At 47.3% G+C, this 18,429-nt stretch overlaps 1 protein-coding gene across 1 annotated transcript; it reads right to left on the reverse strand.

Moving 5' to 3' along the window:
• Positions 1–7,092: 7,092 nt before the first annotated feature.
• On the reverse strand, positions 7,093–16,946 carry FGF23 (fibroblast growth factor 23). Its single transcript, XM_082666439.1, has 3 exons — positions 16,657–16,946; positions 10,898–11,001; positions 7,093–9,525 (listed from the first exon to the last, which is right to left on the reverse strand). The coding sequence occupies exons 1-3, from the start codon at positions 16,850–16,852 to the stop codon at positions 9,091–9,093; spliced, it is 735 nt and encodes a 244-aa protein (XP_082522565.1). The 5' UTR covers positions 16,853–16,946; the 3' UTR covers positions 7,093–9,090.
• Between the last annotated feature and the right edge of the window lie 1,483 nt (positions 16,947–18,429).

Genomic DNA, 18,429 nt, shown 5'->3' on the forward strand with positions numbered 1-18,429 from the left:
TCTTTTCTTATAGAAACAGTGCTTACATGGAATAGCCTTGTGCCGTGTCATAAAGAATGTGCATCTCCAGTTTGGCAAGAGCCAGTGGTTCTCTAAAGCGGGCTGTACTAGTTTTCAGTCTCGGTAGAAGTATTTGAAAGTTCCTGGTTTCCACGTCTCTGGAAATCTTGTCTGATGACCTTTTGTTGATCTGATGAGTGAACAGTATGTCACTGTTACAATGAGCTTTTCTGTGACTGCTGGAGTCTGGGCAGTTTTTTCATGTGCACGTTGACAGTGAGGCTTCCCTCCCTGGCGAGTCACCACCGTACATTCTTGGTCTGGTTTTCTGTTGGGCTGTGGGGCGTTTTCTTAGTGAGTTACAGGAGACCTTGCAAATATCCTGCAGTTCACTGATCTCTTGCATGTGTTACCATCCATTTTTTTCACGTGTTTTTTATTTTGAAGTCAAACTGCCGATATACCTTGTCCTTTATGGTTGTGGGGGGAGTTGCGGGTGTCTTTAAGAAGCCTTCTTTACCATGAGGTCATATCCTAATCTCCTTTCCCTTACAGTGTTACAGGATTTTTTAAAATGTTAAATCTTTAAATTATCTGGAATTTATTCTTGTATGGTATACGGTCAGAATTCAATCTTTTATTTTTCCGTATGGGGAAACAGTTACCCCAGCATCATTATTAGGAGTCTTTCTTTTCCCAGGTGTCTGGTGAGTCTCAGTCAGACCCCCACTTACCCACATTTGCCGGAGTGTGTGGACTCTGTTCTGTTTTAGTGCAAGCTCTGGGTTCCCGTCACACTGGCATCCTCAGTTACTGTCGCTTTGCGGCTGAGTACCTTGTAGGGTGAGCACCTCTATTCTATACACATGTTAGAACCAACTGGTCAATTTCCAGAAAAATTCTGTTGCACATTTAATTGGAATCACATGCCTCTATTCATTTGTTTAGTCATTTGGTAAATACATTTCGAGCATGGCACACACATGCCAGGCTATTATAAGAACTATTAGACTATTACACGAACTGCGAATATATGGCAATGAACAAAACATAGACCAAGTCCCCATCCTTGTGGAGCCTATACCCCGTCAGGGAGGATAAATACATGACCTGTCATTGTGGTCAATGCAATGGAAGGGAGTGAATCGGACGCGGAGGGAGGCGTGCTGCTTTCTTTGGGGGACGTGCAGAAGGGCTTCCCTGGGTGGGCTTGGAGGACCCAAGGCGACTCTGCTCATCTGTGGGAGGAAAGCAACCCAGATGGAATGGGGGGCGTGTGGGACCCGAGCTTGGGGGGCGCTGGGCAGGCAACAGGAGACGGGGGCAGAGAGCAGAGGGGATGGGGGAGGGAGGCATGGCTCTGTGGCCTGTGCCAAGGGGTTGTCTGTTGATGGATTCATGTCTGGTGGGACCGGGCAGTGACACAGGGAAGGTTTGTGGTCAGAAAACCTGCATCCAAGTCCTTCTAGTATTGTGGCCAAGCAAGTCTCTTAATATCCCCGAGCTGCTGTTTCCTCATGTTAAATGGAGAATAATTAGAATTCTGTATGTGTGTTCTGGTAACCTTTTGGTTTTGATATGTCAGACCTACAGAAAAATGGCGACAGTGATCCAAGAAACTCCTTGGGTTAATCTCTTTACCCTTATTCACCACTTGCTTACATTTTGCCCCATTTGCTTTGTCGTTCACGCTCGTGTGTGTCTTTTCCCCCAGAAACATTTGAGAGTAAGTTGGAGACATCATGCCCTTTTTCCCCTGCAAAATTTCAGTGTGTGTTAATCTTAAGATCAAAGGTGTCCTTATATACAGCCACAGAATAAATATCAAAATCAGGAAGGTTGATACTGATAGAATTTATTATCTGGGCAACACACCATATTTAAATTTTGTCAGTTATTCCATCGGTGTGCCTTCTGCCTACTGTTTCCTCACTCCCCAACCCAGCATCCAGTCCGGGACCACGTGCTGCATTTCATTGTCGTGCCTCTTCATTCTTCTCTGATCTGGAACTGTTCCTTAGCCTTTCTTTGTCTTTCTTGACCCAGTTGTTAAAAGAAAAATTAGAGGCTCCAGGCTAGTTACTAGGTTTTTCTGGTGCTTCTCATTCTTAGATTCAGGTTATGCTTCTTTGTCAGAAGCACCCGAGGAAGGATGTGTCCATGGTGAGTCTTGTCAGGAGGTGCGTGAGTGGTATCACCAAGTCCATCTGCCATGAAATGACTGTTTATCTGGTTCCTCATTAAACTGTCACCCACACTTTTAGCCTCCATTGATTATTTTCTATCTCTATTTTTGTTTCTGTATGTATTAGTTGGTATTATACAGTAAGGGAGAACTTTGCCTTCTCCCCTACTTACTTATTTATATCACTATGAACTCAGGGATTCTTATTCAATGACTTAAATCCCAGTACTATCATTATTTGATGCTCAGATTGTCCCAGATTTGTCCTGTGGGAACACTTCGCAGCTGCTTCTTGTGTTCTGTTGGGATATTCCCATCATTCTTTAAGCACTTCTTTCTTTTCTGACGAACAAGATGCTCCAGAATCATCTTACTCTTTCCCAGCCTCAGTCCTGGGAATCAGCTTTTTCTCCAAAGAGCCCTGGAGCCATTTGCTTTCAGCAGAAATGGTATTTAGACACCAAGGTCTGGCTGTCAGGTGTGCTCACTGCTAACCTAGGTCTTCCTTGTTATTATTGCATTGAATTCCATTGTGTGAATGAATATACCACAGTTTATCTGTTCTATTGGTGACATGTGGACCATTTCCAGTTTGGGAGTATTTTGAAAAAGCTGCTACAAATTCTTCTTTTTTACAAGTCTTTTTCTGGATATGTGTTTTCATTTCTCTTGGGCTGCTTGTAGCATAGGTGTGGGTGTATGCTTAATATACAAGAAAGTTGTCAGACCTTTACTCCAGGTCTGTGTGTATGTATACACACATAGGCTTTTAGATATTTATAATATGCCAGCCCATATGTTTGTTATAAAATATAACTTTATTTTCTTAACAGTGTTTTTTATGAGAAGTTGTTCATTTTCATGAGACTGATTTACCACTGTGTTTGTTTTGTGGTTATTGCTTTCTGTGTTCTCAGAAATCTTTGCCCACCCCCTAACTATAGAGATACTCTGTTTTCTTCTAGAAGTTTTGTAATTTTACCTTTTTTGTTTAGGTCTTAATCTATCTGGAATTAGTTTTGTTTTTGTTTTTACTGTCAACTTTATTTTTTTCATGATGCAAATTATTTTTAAAAAATTGTATTGGAGTATAGTTGATTTACAATGTTGTGTTAGTTTCAGGTGTACAGCAAAGTGATTCAGTTATACATATACATGTATCCACTCTCTTTTGGATTCTTTTTCCCATATAGGCCATTACAGAGTATTGAGTAGAGTTCCCTGTGCTATACAGTAGGTCCTTATTAGTTATCTATTTTATATATAGTGGTGTGTATATGTCAATCCCAATCTCCCAATTTATCCCTCTGGAATTAATTTTTGTGTATGGTGTGAGATGAGGGGTTGAGTTGCATGGTTCTTCCACGTGGTTCTTCCGGTTGTTCCAACAGCATTTGTTGAAGAGACTCCTCTTCCCTTGACTTGCTTTGTTCCTTTGTCAAAAATCAGTTGATCACATAAGTGTGGGTCTATTTCTGAATTCCTTATCTTGATTTTCTTTTGCTGTTACAGGACCTTTTTATCTCCATGTACATTTGAAAATAGACTTTATTTTTTAGAATAGTTTTAGGTTTACAGAAACGTTGAGAATATGGTACCAGGAGTTCCATATACCCTGTGCTCAGTTCCTCTGTTATTGATATCTTAACCTTAGTATGGTACCCTTGTTAACCAATGGATCGGTATTATTAACTAAGGCCCACAGTTCATTCAAATTTCCTTGGTTTTTACCTCCTTCTGTCCTCCTTCTGTTCCAGGATTCCCAGCCCCATCCCACATGGTGTTACATAGGGTTCCATCTCCTTAGGCTCCTCTTGGCTGTGACAGGTTCTCAGACTTTGCTTGTGTTTCAGTGACCTTGGCAGTTTTGAGGAGGATTAGTAGCATGTTTTATAGGATGTGTATCTGTTGGAATTTGGTGTTCTTCTCATGATTAGAGTGGGGTTATGGTTTTCTGGGAGAAGACCACAGAAGCAAAGTACCATTTTTTATCACATCATCTCAGGAGTACACACTGTCAACGTGACTTATTTCGTTTGATTGTTGGTGTTGATTTTGATACTGACCTGATCACCTGCCTGCGGCAGTGTTCGTGAGGTTTCTCCACTGCAAAGAGGCTCTTCTTTCCCCCTTTTCTGACTATACCTTTCGGAAGGAAGTCTGTGTGCACAGTGGGGTTTATGCTCCCTTCTTAAGGACACAGTATCCACATCCATCACTCGGAACTCTGCCTGAGGGACTGTACTCTTCTCCCTATTTATTTATTTATTCAGTCATTTATTTAGCTCTGTAAGATTTTGAACTTTTGAGTTAATTGAGCTTGTTTGTTGGCCTGTATGTGGTCTGTGTTGATGGACATTCCGTCTGTGCAGAAAGACTGTCTTCTGTAGTTGTCGGGTTTGATGCGCTATAAATGTAAGTTATATGAAGTTCATCAATAGTGTCGCTTAGATACCACTAATCCTTTCTGATTTTTTGCCTGTTTGCTTACTCAGTTACTGAGAGAGGAATGTTCACATTGCCAACTCAGATTAGTACTTGTCTATTCCTCCCTTCAGTTTTGTCAGTTTTGCTTCATGTGTTTTGTTACTCTGTTTTTAGAGACATAAACATTTGTGATTTTTATGCTTCCTTATGAATTGGCCCTTTTGTCATTAAGCAACGTTCCTCTTTACCAATGGCAGTATTCCTTAACTTGAAGCCTATTTTGTTTGCTATTTATATAGTAAGCCATACTTCTTATGCTTACTGTTTTCACTGTATATATTTGTTATGGACTGGATTATGTCCTCCAAAATTCATGTGTTGAAGTCCTAGCCCCAAATAACTCAGAATGTGAAAGTGTTTGGGGAGAGGGCCTTTAAAAAGGCAATTAAGTTAAAATGGGGCCAGTAAGGAAAGTACTAATCCAGTCTGGCTTGGGTTCTAAAAAGAAGAGTAAATTTGTTCACACTAAGAGACACCAGGGATGCCTGAGTACGGAGGAAAGACCAGGTGAGGACGCAGCGAGAAGGTGGTGCCTCTAAGCCTAGGTGAGAGGCCTCGGAAGGAGTGAAACCTGCTGGCACCTTGACCTTGGACTTCTGGCCTCCAGAGCTCTGTGAAGATAAATTTCTGTTGTTTAAGCCACCCAGTCTGTGGCATTTTGTTATGGCAGCGAACTAATATAATATCCTTCCCTTCTTTTCTTTCAAGTCCATCTTTTATAGACAACATGTAAATGGGTGTTTTTATTTCATGCATTCTGACCATTGCTGCCTTTAGTCGTGGTGTTTTATTTATATATGATCTAATTATTGATATGGTTGGATTTAGTCTTGTCATTTTTCTATTGGTCCCCTCTGATTTTTCTTCTACTGTCCTTCCTTTTCTGCCTCCTTTTGGGATAATTGAGTATTTTTTTAGTATTCTCTTTTAATACTTTTAATGGCTTTTGTCAACACCCCTTTCATTGTTTTTATTATTGGAGGTACTTTAGGAATTATAATATGCATATATTCTTATCACAGTCTACTTAGAATTCATGTTGTGTGACTTTCACATACAGTGTTACAATCTTGCAACCGTCTCCTTCATTTACCCTTCCCATTCTGTGTGGAAATTCTGCCACACAGTACAGTGTTATAATTCTTGCTTTAAGTGGTATTTTAAAGAAACCAAGAGAAGAAAGTGTATCACATATTTGTAGTTGTTTGAATTTACCCACATTTTTACTATTTCTGCTGCCCTTCTTTGTTTTCTACATGGTGTTATTTCTCTTCAGCCTGGCAACAAGTTCTGTCAGTTTTTATTTCACCTTCGTTTCCCCCTCCCCACTTTTGAAGGATGTTCTTGCAGGATATGTAATTCTGGGCATGTAGCTTTATTTTCTTTCAAGCTTCTCAGCGCCTTATGGCTTCCCTTGTTTATGGTGAGGACTCAGCTGCGCATAGCTGTTCACGTACACCTAAAGTTTCATTTTTCTTCAGCAGCCTTCAAGATTTTATCCTTGCCTTCAGAAGTTTGTGATATACTCAAATCACAGTTTGACTGTGATTTTCTTTGTTTTTATTTTTCTTGAGGTTTGCTGAGCTTCTTTTATCAGTACATTAGTTTTTCATCAATTGGGGGAAAATTTCAGCCATTGTATCTCCAAATATTATTCCTCAACTCTTCCCGCTCCTTTCTTGGGACTCCACGTACACATGTTTTGGACAGTTTGATATTGTCACACAGATCACTGAGACTCTGGTCATTATTTTTTTAACATATTTTTTCTTTCTTCAGATTAGATTACATGTTAACTTTATTATCTTCAATGACTGTTCTTTCGTCTTCCATCTACTATTAAGCACATTTAATAAATTTTTTATTTCTGGTATTGTATCTTTCAATTTTTGATTTCTACTTGGTTCTTTTTATTATTTCTTTTCTCTTTTGAGATTCCTGATCTCTTTGTTCCTTATTACCACTCCTTCCTTTAAAACCCTTAAATATATTTATAATAGCTGCTTTAACGTTCCTGCTGCTAATTCCAAGATCTGGGGAATCTAACGGTTGGTTTCTAGCGATTGAATTTTCTCTTGACTCTGGGCCACTTCCCCTTATTTCTTCCAGAGCCTGGAATGTGTCCTCTTTCTTTAGAAGCTTACTGGGATCTTGAGGTGGCTGTGTCTGTGGGTATTTTTCAAATAAAAAAAAATTTCTCTCTTTAAAGGAAACACAAGCTAGAGTGATCAGAAATCCAGCATTAAAATTTTTTCCTTGTTTTCAGTAATTCTGTCTGAATTAGGCAAAATTGCTGACTTAATTTGTGTATGGAAAAAACCTTGACTATTTTAAAATTCTGAAAATTTTCAACTTTGCTCCCTCTAGATTTTCCCAGTGCTCCCCTCCCGTAATTCCTCCCGTAATTCCTTTTATTCTCATAGTTCGATGTACTTTCATGTAGTAATACAAAAAGGAAAAGCTAAGAGAAGCTGAGATAAATTTTATTTTTTTAAAAGAAGAAAGGAAAAAGGTGGTGTTACATTTTTATAAATATCCATAAATATAGAGCGACAGGCAAAAATCTTCCAAATAAATAAATAAATATTGCCACGTGCTAAGTGACATAAGACATTGTGAGGCTCTCTTAGCTCTGCCAAAGAGAAAACCCCAAGGAACCAGTTTTCTGCCGAAGTCCTTTCCGTTTAGGTTTCCAGTAGCTTTTATACACTATAGTATCTCGAATGGAAAATGAAAACTATAAAGAAAGTAGTTGCCGTGCACTGCTATATAGTTATTATACACAGTCTGAGTGTTTTGAAATAGGAACTCATCCTTCAAGATCAGCCTGAAACCATAGGTGAGAGCAGTCGGCCAATGTTTCTCTCATAAGTAAAAGAATGGATCCGTTTCTAAGGTCGGGTGCGTGATGGCAGCAGGGGGAGAAGGTGACTGGGAGGGAGCTGCTGTTCGCATCTACTCTGCTCGTGCATATCCTGCTGTTCAGGTGGCCATTTAAATAGAGGTAGGAAATGGGGCCCCTGAGGGTGACTAAGGTATCAGCCTCCCCCTGCCTGGTGCTCAGCTGTTCTGTGAGGGTTGGTTTTCCTCAGGGTAGCGCTGGGGCTCCTGGGACTGAAAGCTGTCTTCATTTGGTGCCCCCAGAACGTCCAAGTGGAGTAACGCCCGCCTAGGAGTGTTTTAGCTAAGCCTCTAGCCACGGCTACAGGGCGGGTTGCGGTCATGGTGAAGAGCTGACAGTGCTGGCTTTTCCTGACTCCTACACTGTGATCCCTGGTGGTTGGGCTTCTTTCCCCGGAATCCCCGATGCCACTTCACAAAAGGACACAATTGGGGCTTCCCTGGTGGCGCAGTGGCTGAGAGTCCGCCTGCTGATGCAGGGGACACAGGTTCGTGACCCGGTGCGGGAAGATCCCACATGCCACAGAGCGGCTGGGCCCGTGAGCCATGGCGGCTAAGCCTGCGCGTCCGGAGCCTGTGCTCCGCAATGGGAGAGGCCACAACAGTGAGAAGCCCGCGTACCACGAAAAAAAAAAAAAAAAAAAGACACAATTGGCACAAAAACCCAGCCCAGAGCAGTCCCCTTGTCACCAGGCCCCTCCTTGCAACATTTGTCTGATTCATCCAGAATGGATCACCACTCAGCCTGAAAGCAGAGGTTTAATTAAGGGCCTCTTGGGAGAGTTTGAATTTATTTCCATTTTGAAAAACAAATCCTAGCAGGGTAGATTTTCAGGAGCCAAGACCAAAACTCCTCAGGCCCAATTCACTCAAGCCAAAGGTAGGGCCAAGAGGCAGGGGCCACGTGGGAAGCCAGCGTCACTCTGGGCCGGGCTTTGGCTGCACAGAGGGACAGAGCAGGGCAAGGGGCCATCCTGTAAGGAGCTCGCGTCTCTAGCTTGATCCCTGCCTCCATCCTCCGGGTGCTCATTCTGGCTAAGTTTTGACCAGCCTACCCCCAGTCTTGTTGACGGCCCTTCTCCAGAGATGCTTAAGGAAGAACGAAGGCTTGAGGTTAGGATTTTCATGGGTTTTGCTCAGTCGAGCTGTTAATCCCCCAGGTCAAGGTTGCAAACTCAAACCCTGCCAACAGGGTCCAGGCAGATGGCACAAAGCAGGGGGCGGTGGAGAAGCCGCTGGCTTGGGCTCCCTGCTTCACCTCCCGGCTGGTCAACTCGCTAAGCCCCTGTTCTTAATGTTAGACTGATGGAGAGGAGAGGAGAGGGAAGAGGAAGGACTGGGGGTGAGGGAACCCTTTCTCTCCCAAAGGAGCGCGTCCAGGTGGGAGGAGGAAGGCGAGGGGCGTCACCGCTCCAAGGGCAATCCCCGGGGACCTCCCGCTAAGGGAGGAAGCGGGGCCGGTTCGCCCCACCTCCAGCCCGCGCCCCAGACGGTTTGGCTTTCCGAGTTGGGCCGCCCTAAGCGAAGCTGGGGAAGGGCCGGCAGCGCTCGGCGCCCCCCGGCCCGGCGCGCGCGTCCAGCCGGTGGCCGCGGAGCACCCCCAGCGGGTCGCTGGCCGCAGGGCCGCTGTCCTCGGCGCTGGGCCGCTCTTGCGAGCAGGAGGCGGGCGCGGGCGTGGCGCGGGCGCGCGGCTTGAGCACGCTCAGCGGGTCCCCGCCGTCGTGCGCGCTGCGCGTGTGGCGCCGGGGCCGCGCGGTGGCGAAGTGCAGCAGCGGGATCTCGTTCCTGCGCGACAGGAACTGCGCGTACGGGGGCGGGTTGGTGCCCGGCAGGAAGGCCCGCTTGGCCCGACCCAGGCTGACGAGGAAGCGGTGCTGCGGCGAGTGGTACACGTCGTAGCCGTTCTCCAGCGTCCGCTGCCGGAATCTGCAGCTCTCGGGGCTGAAGTGATGCTGAAAGCGGGGCGGGGCGACCGGGTGAGGCCGAAGTCCTCGGCGGGCTGGATGGGACCAGCTCCATCCGGGGACCCCAATTCTCCCACCCACTCTCCTCGGGCCTTGCCTTTAACCCCGTCGTGCCCTGCTGAGCAAAAGTGATTTCCACTCATTTCCAAACTGCGGTTACGACTGGCAGGTGGGGACAGGCTTGGGGAGCTCGCGGCCCCGCCTGCGGACCCGCCGCCGGCACTTGGCTGCCTGGGGCCGGGCTGGACGGAGCCGGCGCCTCTGTCTGCTTTCTGGACTGAGGCCTGTCCTCTCTCTGCCTTTTGTTTTTGGCTCGGAGGTGGCTTCGGTCTGTCTCCTCACCTGGACAAAGGTGGGCTGGGGTTTGTAGGGCCGCACATAAGTAAGGAGACTCCCCCTCGGAGGCAGAACAGGGTTTGGGAATTAAGGGACATGAACTTCATCACCAGGTGACCCACGTGAGCCCTCACTCTGCCACTGACTGGTGCTGTGTTTTGCTAAGTGCCTGCTAGGGCCTTTACGTAGGATGTCCTTTAATCCTCAGAAGCCCACGCAGTAAGTATTTTACAGATGAGGGGACTCTGTGTATGCCTATATGCGGTCAGCAGGCATTTATGTACTTACTCGTCTATATTTGTTCAACAGATAGTTATGTACTCTGGGCCAGATACTATGGTGGGTGCTGGGACACAGAAGTAAGTAAAACAGAAAGTAATTGCTCTCTTGGAATTTCTGGTGGGAGGAGCTTCTGAGATGCACAGCCCTGCTTCTGCCCAATGCCCCCCGTGCTTTGGAATGTGCTGCGCCCTGTAGTTTGGGAAAGCCCTTGCTCGCCAGTCCAAAAGACCAGCCATCACAGCTGGGGCCGAGGGAGTTCGTTACAGATCTTGATTTGGGGGAGCCCCACAGGGCACATGGTCCATCCCACTTGACTTTTTCCAGGTGAGGAAACTGAAGTTGAGAGAAATAGGGGACTTGCCCAAGGTCAAGGATATCTAGTAACAAGATCATGAGACCCCAGTGGCTTCTCACCCTTTTTTTCTAATGGCCTTTCCAACATGAACGTATGTGACTTGAGGACCTGGGCTGCAGACAAGGTGCTGTGCTAGTTAAAAAATGGGGACCAAAGGGCAGGTAGGACTAGAGACTGAGAGCCCAGATGCTCCAAAGCCAGATGGCTTGGGTTCAGACCTCAGCTGTATAAGCCTGAGCATTTGACACTTAGATGGAAAAAAGTACTCAGTGAAAACATCACCCGGGTAATGTGCAAGTGGAATCTTTAAGCTATAAAATTCTACATTTTGCCAGAGCAATGAAATAATTATTTGCAAAGAATTACCCAGCACACAAAGAAACTCACAGATCCAAAAATGTTGCCTCTGACGTCCATGCAGAGATATCTCCGGCTCACCACCCCTGTAATCACCACGAATCCCGCATCCTCAGATCTGATCATCAGGGCACCTATGGAGAAAATCATTCAAGTCAAAACCTGGCTTCACATCCAGCCCCTACCTCCAAGGACCCTCCCTTGATTGATCTAAAGGGTGGTGATGATTTCACAGAAGCCTCCTCTTGTCCTTGTTCAGGCTCTTTCTTCTGACTTCCCCTCCCCCGCCCCATCTTGCCTCCTGCGTCTCCTCCTGCCTGTAAGGAGCACCCTGAACTCCCAGCTTTCTTCCACCTGTACCAACGTGTTTCTCTCTCTGCTTGGACTCTCTTTATTTTCCCCTTTGCCTGTCTCATACTTCTTAATGTCTGTGGTGGTGGTCACATCCTCCCAAGCCTTCTGCTTTTGTGATGTTTAAATCTATGCCCAGATGTCTTTCAAGCATCCAGCTTGACCCTCCACCCAGGGAGCCGTGCAGGAGTCAGTGATACAGCAGTCAGCACCCTTTGTGTGTCAAGAACTGTATTCCGATGGTTCTCCTCCCCCCTCTGCTTATCGAGGTCACTCACGCTTCAAGGCCAGGCTCAGATGTCACTATTTTATGGAGACTTTCCTAATCTCCCTAATCAGAATGACCTGTTCTTCTCAGCCGCTCCGACTCGCCTCTCTCAGAGCACGTATCTCCTCACCTGCCTTAATAAGTCCACATGTCTGGTGCCTCCCTAGGGTGAGCCACTTAGAAGCAGACGGTTTATCTTTCCGTGTCGAGTAGATCCTGGGACGCAGGGAATTACTTCTTGCTTCTTCATCGCTATTCTTGGTCCTTTTCTCACTTGGTGGTGCCCCCAGGTGCAGCCCCTCTCAAAAACTAGCCCTGGACAAAGGCCTGAAACCCATTCGCACTACCTACACCCTGAGTAACTGACAACAGTTTTAAGCGTGACCCCCCCCCCATGGGGATGTGCAAGTCTAACAAGTACCAGTGAGTAGTTCAGGTTTCTGTTTTGTAGCAAGGGTACAGTGAGACCATAAGAGGTGTGATATGAGTGATAATTCAGCAAGACGTCCTCCCCAGATGCTGTTTAATTACCTGACATTTTCTACTAGAATCATCTTTTCAGGTCTTGGGGCCTCTTCCCTTTGCCGACCACAGAATTTCCCCACACATCTCATTTGGCCTCACAGTTCCCAGGCAGGTAGCCCAAGCAGGGGGTCGAGTCTTCTAGAAATGTAGCCTGGAGAGGGTGGAAACGCCAGGCATCTGTGCCCAGTAAGTGATGGTGCCTCGTGGGGTGACTCATAGCCCAGATCTACCCCCACGGAGGCTCAGTACAGAGCCCTCCAAGGAGAGCGGCAGGCAGTACTAGACACTAGCTGAGCACAGAGAAGTCAGAGTGATGTGGGGCAGAGGCCACGAGGCTGGGAACAAGCCCAGGCAGAGGGCCAAAGAGGAGAGGTCACTGGTTTCCAAGTTTGGCTAAGGATTAGGCTTGAGGGAAGCTTCTGGAAGTGGGGTGGGGCATGGGAGGTGCGGAAGATATGAAATGCTCTGTAACGGGGTTTGCCTGTGAGTCTCAGATCTGTGGCTAATGTTGAGAGAAGGCCTGAGAGAGACATAAGGAACATGGAAGAAACTGTTTCCAGCCTGATGAATTTTCAGTCTACTTGGGGGGAAAAAAAATTACACTTCGTAACTGTTTTTGAGATGTTGCACTCTGCGTATTTGACACACTTTAAACTCTCAAAATAGCTGCTGTGGGACTTCGCTGGTGGTCCAGTGGTTAAGACTCTGCACTTCCACTGCAGGGGCTGAAGGTTCAGTCCCTGGTCGGGCAACTAAGATCGCACATGCCATGGGTCGCGGCCAAAAATAAATAAATAAGAAAAGAATCCCACCTCCAAAAACCTCCCCCCACAAAACCAGCTCTGTTGTTAATGTCACCAGTATTACTCTTGGAAGTAGCAGCCTCCCCATTTAAATCATGAGGAAACCAAGGCAAGATTCAAACTCAGGAAACTCAGGTCAGTGACCCTAACATCTTCTGCCCACAGCCCTGGAGCTCGTCTCCAGCTGACATCACGACAAGCCTCAGAAGATGAAGTCAAGGACCGAGATCCAGGCCACGGCCATGAGCCCCCAGGTCACGGTACCCCCGAGGGGGTCAGGGGAGAGGGGCTGAGCCAGGAGCCCGGAACTGGGGCGCTAAGATTCTGGTCCCTGTTACGCCCTGTACTACCTCTGTAGCCTTGGGCAGCTCATCACTCGAGCCTCAGCGTCCTCAGCTGGGAAGAGAGAAGAATCACAGCTGTCCTGCCTGCTTCCCAGGGTTGCAGCTAGGATCAAATGGGATGATGCTGTAAAAAAGGGCCTTGAAAACATTTAGCAGGTGGAAGGCCCTGTGGAGGATGGCTGGCCTGCCCCTGACGATAAGCCCACACCCTGCCAGCTGCCAGCCGATGCCTGGGTCCCTGTGAGCAGTGTGCGTTGTCTCCAGGGCCAGTGAGGACAGAAGACAGCCTTCAGGGGCACCGGGAGCTGCTGCCGTGAGGACGCACAGGCTTGAATCAAACCCACAGGAGCCGGTGCAAAAGTCCAGCAAATGGAAGAGCCGATTGTCCTCCCTGTGCAGGTGACTGAGGCAGGTCTGCACCGACCCAAGGGCAGCATTTGGCAGAAAGAAGGCACCAACCGCTGGCCGCTGGGACCACACCTGTTGGAGCCCGGCAGGCGTAAAGGACATTTCCTTTCGTGATGCCGTGTCTGTGCACGTGATACAGAAGAAGCAGGGGACCCGGGTCCAGGTCTCCCCGAGGTCATTTACCGCCTGTGTGACCACAAGCCAGTTATCTGAGTCCTTGAACCTCTGTTTTCTCATATGGAGTAGAATCATTTATTTCATTTGGTCGTCTTTGGGGTGTAAGGAGATAATATTTTTATCTGCTATAAACCCACTTTCTAAATGCCGGTGATTGTTACTATTACCACTTTGCCTCAATCTCTGCTATAAAAGTAGAAAATTATCTGCCCTATTCTAGTGTCATGGTCAATAAATGATAAATAAGATGATGGATGTAAAGGACTTTGAGCTCCCCAAAAGAAAGATAACATTTTGAAGGGTTAGAGAGCCCAGGGATAATTCGGCTTCACGTTCGGCACAAGAAAGTGACGTTGGGGAAGGAGAGGAAATAAAAAGACCAGGAGCCAGGGAGTAATAGTAACCAGGGGTAATAAGCATCTCTTTGCTGCTGTTGCCACAAAGTGGGGCTCATGGAGAGTGGGAGGGTAGCCTTGTTCATAGTAGGAAGGAGACAGACATTGGAGACACACTCCCTGACACCAGCTGCAAGTCACGAGGGTATTGAATCTTGTAGGCAGATAATTTTACAACGATCAGCAAACCAGAGATGGGCTGAGCACTCAACTATTAATCAAGAATTTAGCAGAGCACAGTAATCAAGTGAACCACATTTCACTGGAAATCTGTAATTAATCAGGAGGGGAAAAAACACTCCACGCCTTTCCATCAATGTGAAACCGTTGCTTTGCGTTCATCGGGGAGGTCATTACAAATCCTTCTCCAGCCTATTACTTAGTTGTCCTACGGAGCTACAGGCATCCGTGTTTCTTCTTTCCTTTTGGGGTAACTTTTATCTTAGTGTGTATATCTGTCTGTCTATCTATATATATAATGCTCATGATAACTGATCTGAATAGTATAAATGTTATATAAACTATTCAACTAAGCAAAAGTGTCTCTCTCTCGCCCCTGACTCAGTCCCTTCCCAGGTTCCTTAATTGCCAGAGACACAAGGCTTAGTAGGTTCTTTATATGACAAAACAAAATCACATTTCTGTAAAAAAAAAAAAAAAAATCTGAAATCAGTTCAGTTCACTTTGCTTCCTCTCAGTCATTTTAATTCATTCCAGCTAGCGCTCTGTGCCTTCTCGGGGCCCGAGGTCGGTGGATATAACAGGGAAAATTCTATGATTCATGCTGCAAACTCAGTGGGCTGAGCCCTACCCACTCCGGGCACCGCTCACAGCCCTCCCTCTCCCCCCACCAGGCCGTGTCTTCGGGGGCTTCCTTTCATCAAAAGGATTCTGTGATTATAGAGAAATTTTATAAGCATCCTCTAATTATCTGCAGCCCTTTCCATGTAGGGGAATCAAAATAATTTACCATAATCTACCATCCTGCGTTTTAAATCGCCTCTCATCTTGAAGTGAGGGCGGCCTTCCACGAGAGGGCAAAACTGGGTTTCCTCAAAGCTGGTCATGAGCTGGGAGACACGAAGGTTGGAAACCTGGAGGTGCGTGAAGGGCTGGTCTTCCTTTGAAGCCACAGAGCTTTTCACGATGTCAGACACGTTGTAGGTTCTGCTAAATACCCATTGAATAAAACGGGCAATGCTTCGGATGCAACAACTGTATCCAGATTTATTTCAGAATTTTTGCCATGGGACTCAAACTTGGCTTCCAAGATGTTGACTCCTGAACCCACTGTGTTCCCCTAAGTTCTGGAACCTGTTTGGCATTTGGGGAGAACTTCCTCCTTTCTTTCACCCCCTGTCACCATCCACTGAGCACCTGAAGAGGTCTGAACTTCTGGCTTTGCACATGCCTCTCTCTCACTACCAGGTTTAAGGTCCTTTGACTCTTAGCAGATGAATGTCTTGCGTATAGCAAGGCCACAGCAAAATGACAGAATAATTTAGTGCAACAATAAAGGGCCAGTCATTATTCCTATAAGAAATTGTCTTTAATTAAACAGAGACTGTGCTTACTCTTCCCTTCCTCTGATTGGATCTATTTTGAATCGGTTGGCATTTTTCTGGATCCTTAATTTTTACAGTTTTCCTCAAATAGAAGACCTTGTCTTTTTCAATATCCGTCGTCCCCCCACCCCATTATTCCTTCTGGGGACGTCGGAAACACCGCTAATTGATTGACTGTTGTGGACTGTGGTCCAACTTTCCACAAACCTAATCTTTAAAAACATTCCGGTTGTCTCGTGTTTTCAGTGAGTTCCCAACCAGATTCATTTGCTAATAAGTGGATCTTCCAGCTCCACAGAGAAGACTCCCCAGCTCATAGCATCCTGGGTTCCACTGAAGCCCCTAGTAAGCTTGTTGGATGAAGGGTGTGCGTGGATGGATGGATGGAGGCACTGGGTCAGACTCATCAAGACAGGATTCCTGGACAGTCTAGTCTTTAATACATTTTCCCTGAGAACTTTTATAAGGCCAGCATACTAGAAGCTCTGAGTTGGAAAGGGCCTCTGGGTTTATCTATTCCAAGCCCTGGTCTGGTACCGAAATCTTCACAACCTCTACCGTTAACCCAGTCCAAAGTTCACGTGCCAAAACTCAGTGTCTACTGACCGATCTGACTTTTTTTGCTCCCAGGCTCCTTGCCTGTCTTTTGTACGTTTTTTGACTCTTTGGACAGGGCACAGAGAAAGTGGCTGCTGTTGTGGGAAGATGGACTGGAGTTAAGATGGAAATTGTTCTTGTTGGGAGAAACCAATACACAGTAATTGGGGAGGTGGAAGGATCTTCTCCCAAGGTTTAAACGCGCGCACACACACACACACGCACTCACGGATCCTGGGCGAGAAGCTAGGAGGCTGGAGTAGCCCTCTGGTCCAGCCAAGGCCTCCCCAAGTCCCTGCAGGTGGAGGCACAGATCCGTCCCCCCTCTTCCCAGCCTAGACGGAGCCCCAACTTACTGTAGATGGTCTGCTGGGGTGAGCCATCCACGTGGCCGTCCCTGTGGATCTGCAGGTGGTAGCTGTTTCTGGCCGTGGCCGTGTACAGGTGGGTCAGGCCGCCCCAGCTGGAGCCCAGCAGCGGGGAGGTGTTGGGATAGGCGTGGACCGCACAGGCCAGGGTGCAGACCCAGAGGCCCAGGCAGGCCCCCAGCATCGCGGCTCTCTGGCTGGTGTGGAGTCTGAAACCCGACCCTGGCTCTGCGCCTGGCCTCCCTGGACTGTTTCTCCTCTTCCTTGCTGGTTTCTGGCCTGAGGCTCCTAGGCTGCATTCCCTCCTTTTTTTCCCTCGGACTTTTAAAGGGTAGCAGTGTGACATCAAACAGGAAAAACTCCGCCGTCCACATCCTCTGTGTTGTAATCAGCCCATTTGAAGAGAATACAGGGATCTCTGAGGCTCACGGAAGGCACGTCGGTTCCAGACACACACACACACACACACACACACACGCCCCTCGATTTCAAGCCAACGCTCCCAAAAGTGAATGATGTGTGGGCAAACGTTATCTACGACACTGGGCTGTCTGCTGACCTGCCCCACTTCCACCAGGAAATGCAAAGGCAGCCAGTGGTTCCGAAAAAATCCAGCTTCACTCATGCAGTCAACAGATGCCTGTGCAATTAATCTCCCATCAAGTCCACTCATTTTGTTTTTCTCAGTCTTTTTAGTTCCAATCCGGAACTAAGCGCCCAGAGCTTTGTCTGTGCACAGCCCTAAGTGGGTGTTCTGAGGGATACAGAAGGAATCCAGGTCAGTACCAGGCAGTGTCGTCCTCTGAGACCCCCTCTTCGTGAAGATGTGGGAGACCGAGACAGAGGCACAAAAGCAAGGTTGCAGCCTTGGGAGGGTTTCGAGACGGGAGGGAAGGAGAAAGGCCTCAGAGTCCCTGCGCCTTTCCGGAATGCTGAGGTTTGATTGCTCGGTTTCCCTGATTTGAACCGCCGAGGGCAACTCCACTGGTACTGTGGTCTCTCCAATAGCGTGGAGGTGAATTCAGAAACCTCATGAAGATGACAAGTCTGCTGGCTAAGCCCAGGGACCGGAGCCCGGGAGGGTCCCGGGAGCAGAGCCGCAGGCCAGGCGTCCCCACGTTTAGTGGGGGGCCTGGCTCCTGGGACTAGACGTGCCCTCTCGTGTGGGGCAACAGTCCTATCACGGGCCACCCCTGGGGGCCAAGCCACTGCACGCCTTCTAGAAAAACATACATGCGAGGGGACTGTTGCGCTTCCCACGTCCCCTCTACTGAGTGCAGACCACGTGCGGGCGGCAGGCTAGAGATCGGGGCTGCTGGCAGAGGGGAGCGATGTGATCCCCGCCCCAGGCGCTCCCAGCTAACACAGAAGGCACCATGGGAAGGGTGGTCATACAGACGCGGGCACAAAGACGTGGCATTGGTTATCCTGCCCATGCACGTGTTTTTATCGTTTACAAAGCATTTTCACGGGTATGAGCTCATCTGAACCTCGCTGCCACTCTGTGAGGTAGACTCCGCAGGTGTCATCCATATTTTAAGTTTAGACACGAAGAAATGGAACTCTTGGGGTTCACACGTCCAGAGTCACAAAACAAATAAACAGGAGAGCCGGGACAGGGTCTTCCGGTTCCCTCCGATGATGATCTCAGAGACACCTGGCACTTACGGAATTTATGATGTGCTTTACTTGTAGTAACTCATTCACTTTTCATAATAACCCTTTGGAGAGGTACAGGTACTTCCTCTGTATAGATTAGGA

The sequence above is a fragment of the Grampus griseus genome (assembly GCF_964374135.1).
Source record: "Grampus griseus genome assembly, chromosome: 11".
NCBI lineage: Eukaryota > Metazoa > Chordata > Mammalia > Artiodactyla > Delphinidae > Grampus > Grampus griseus.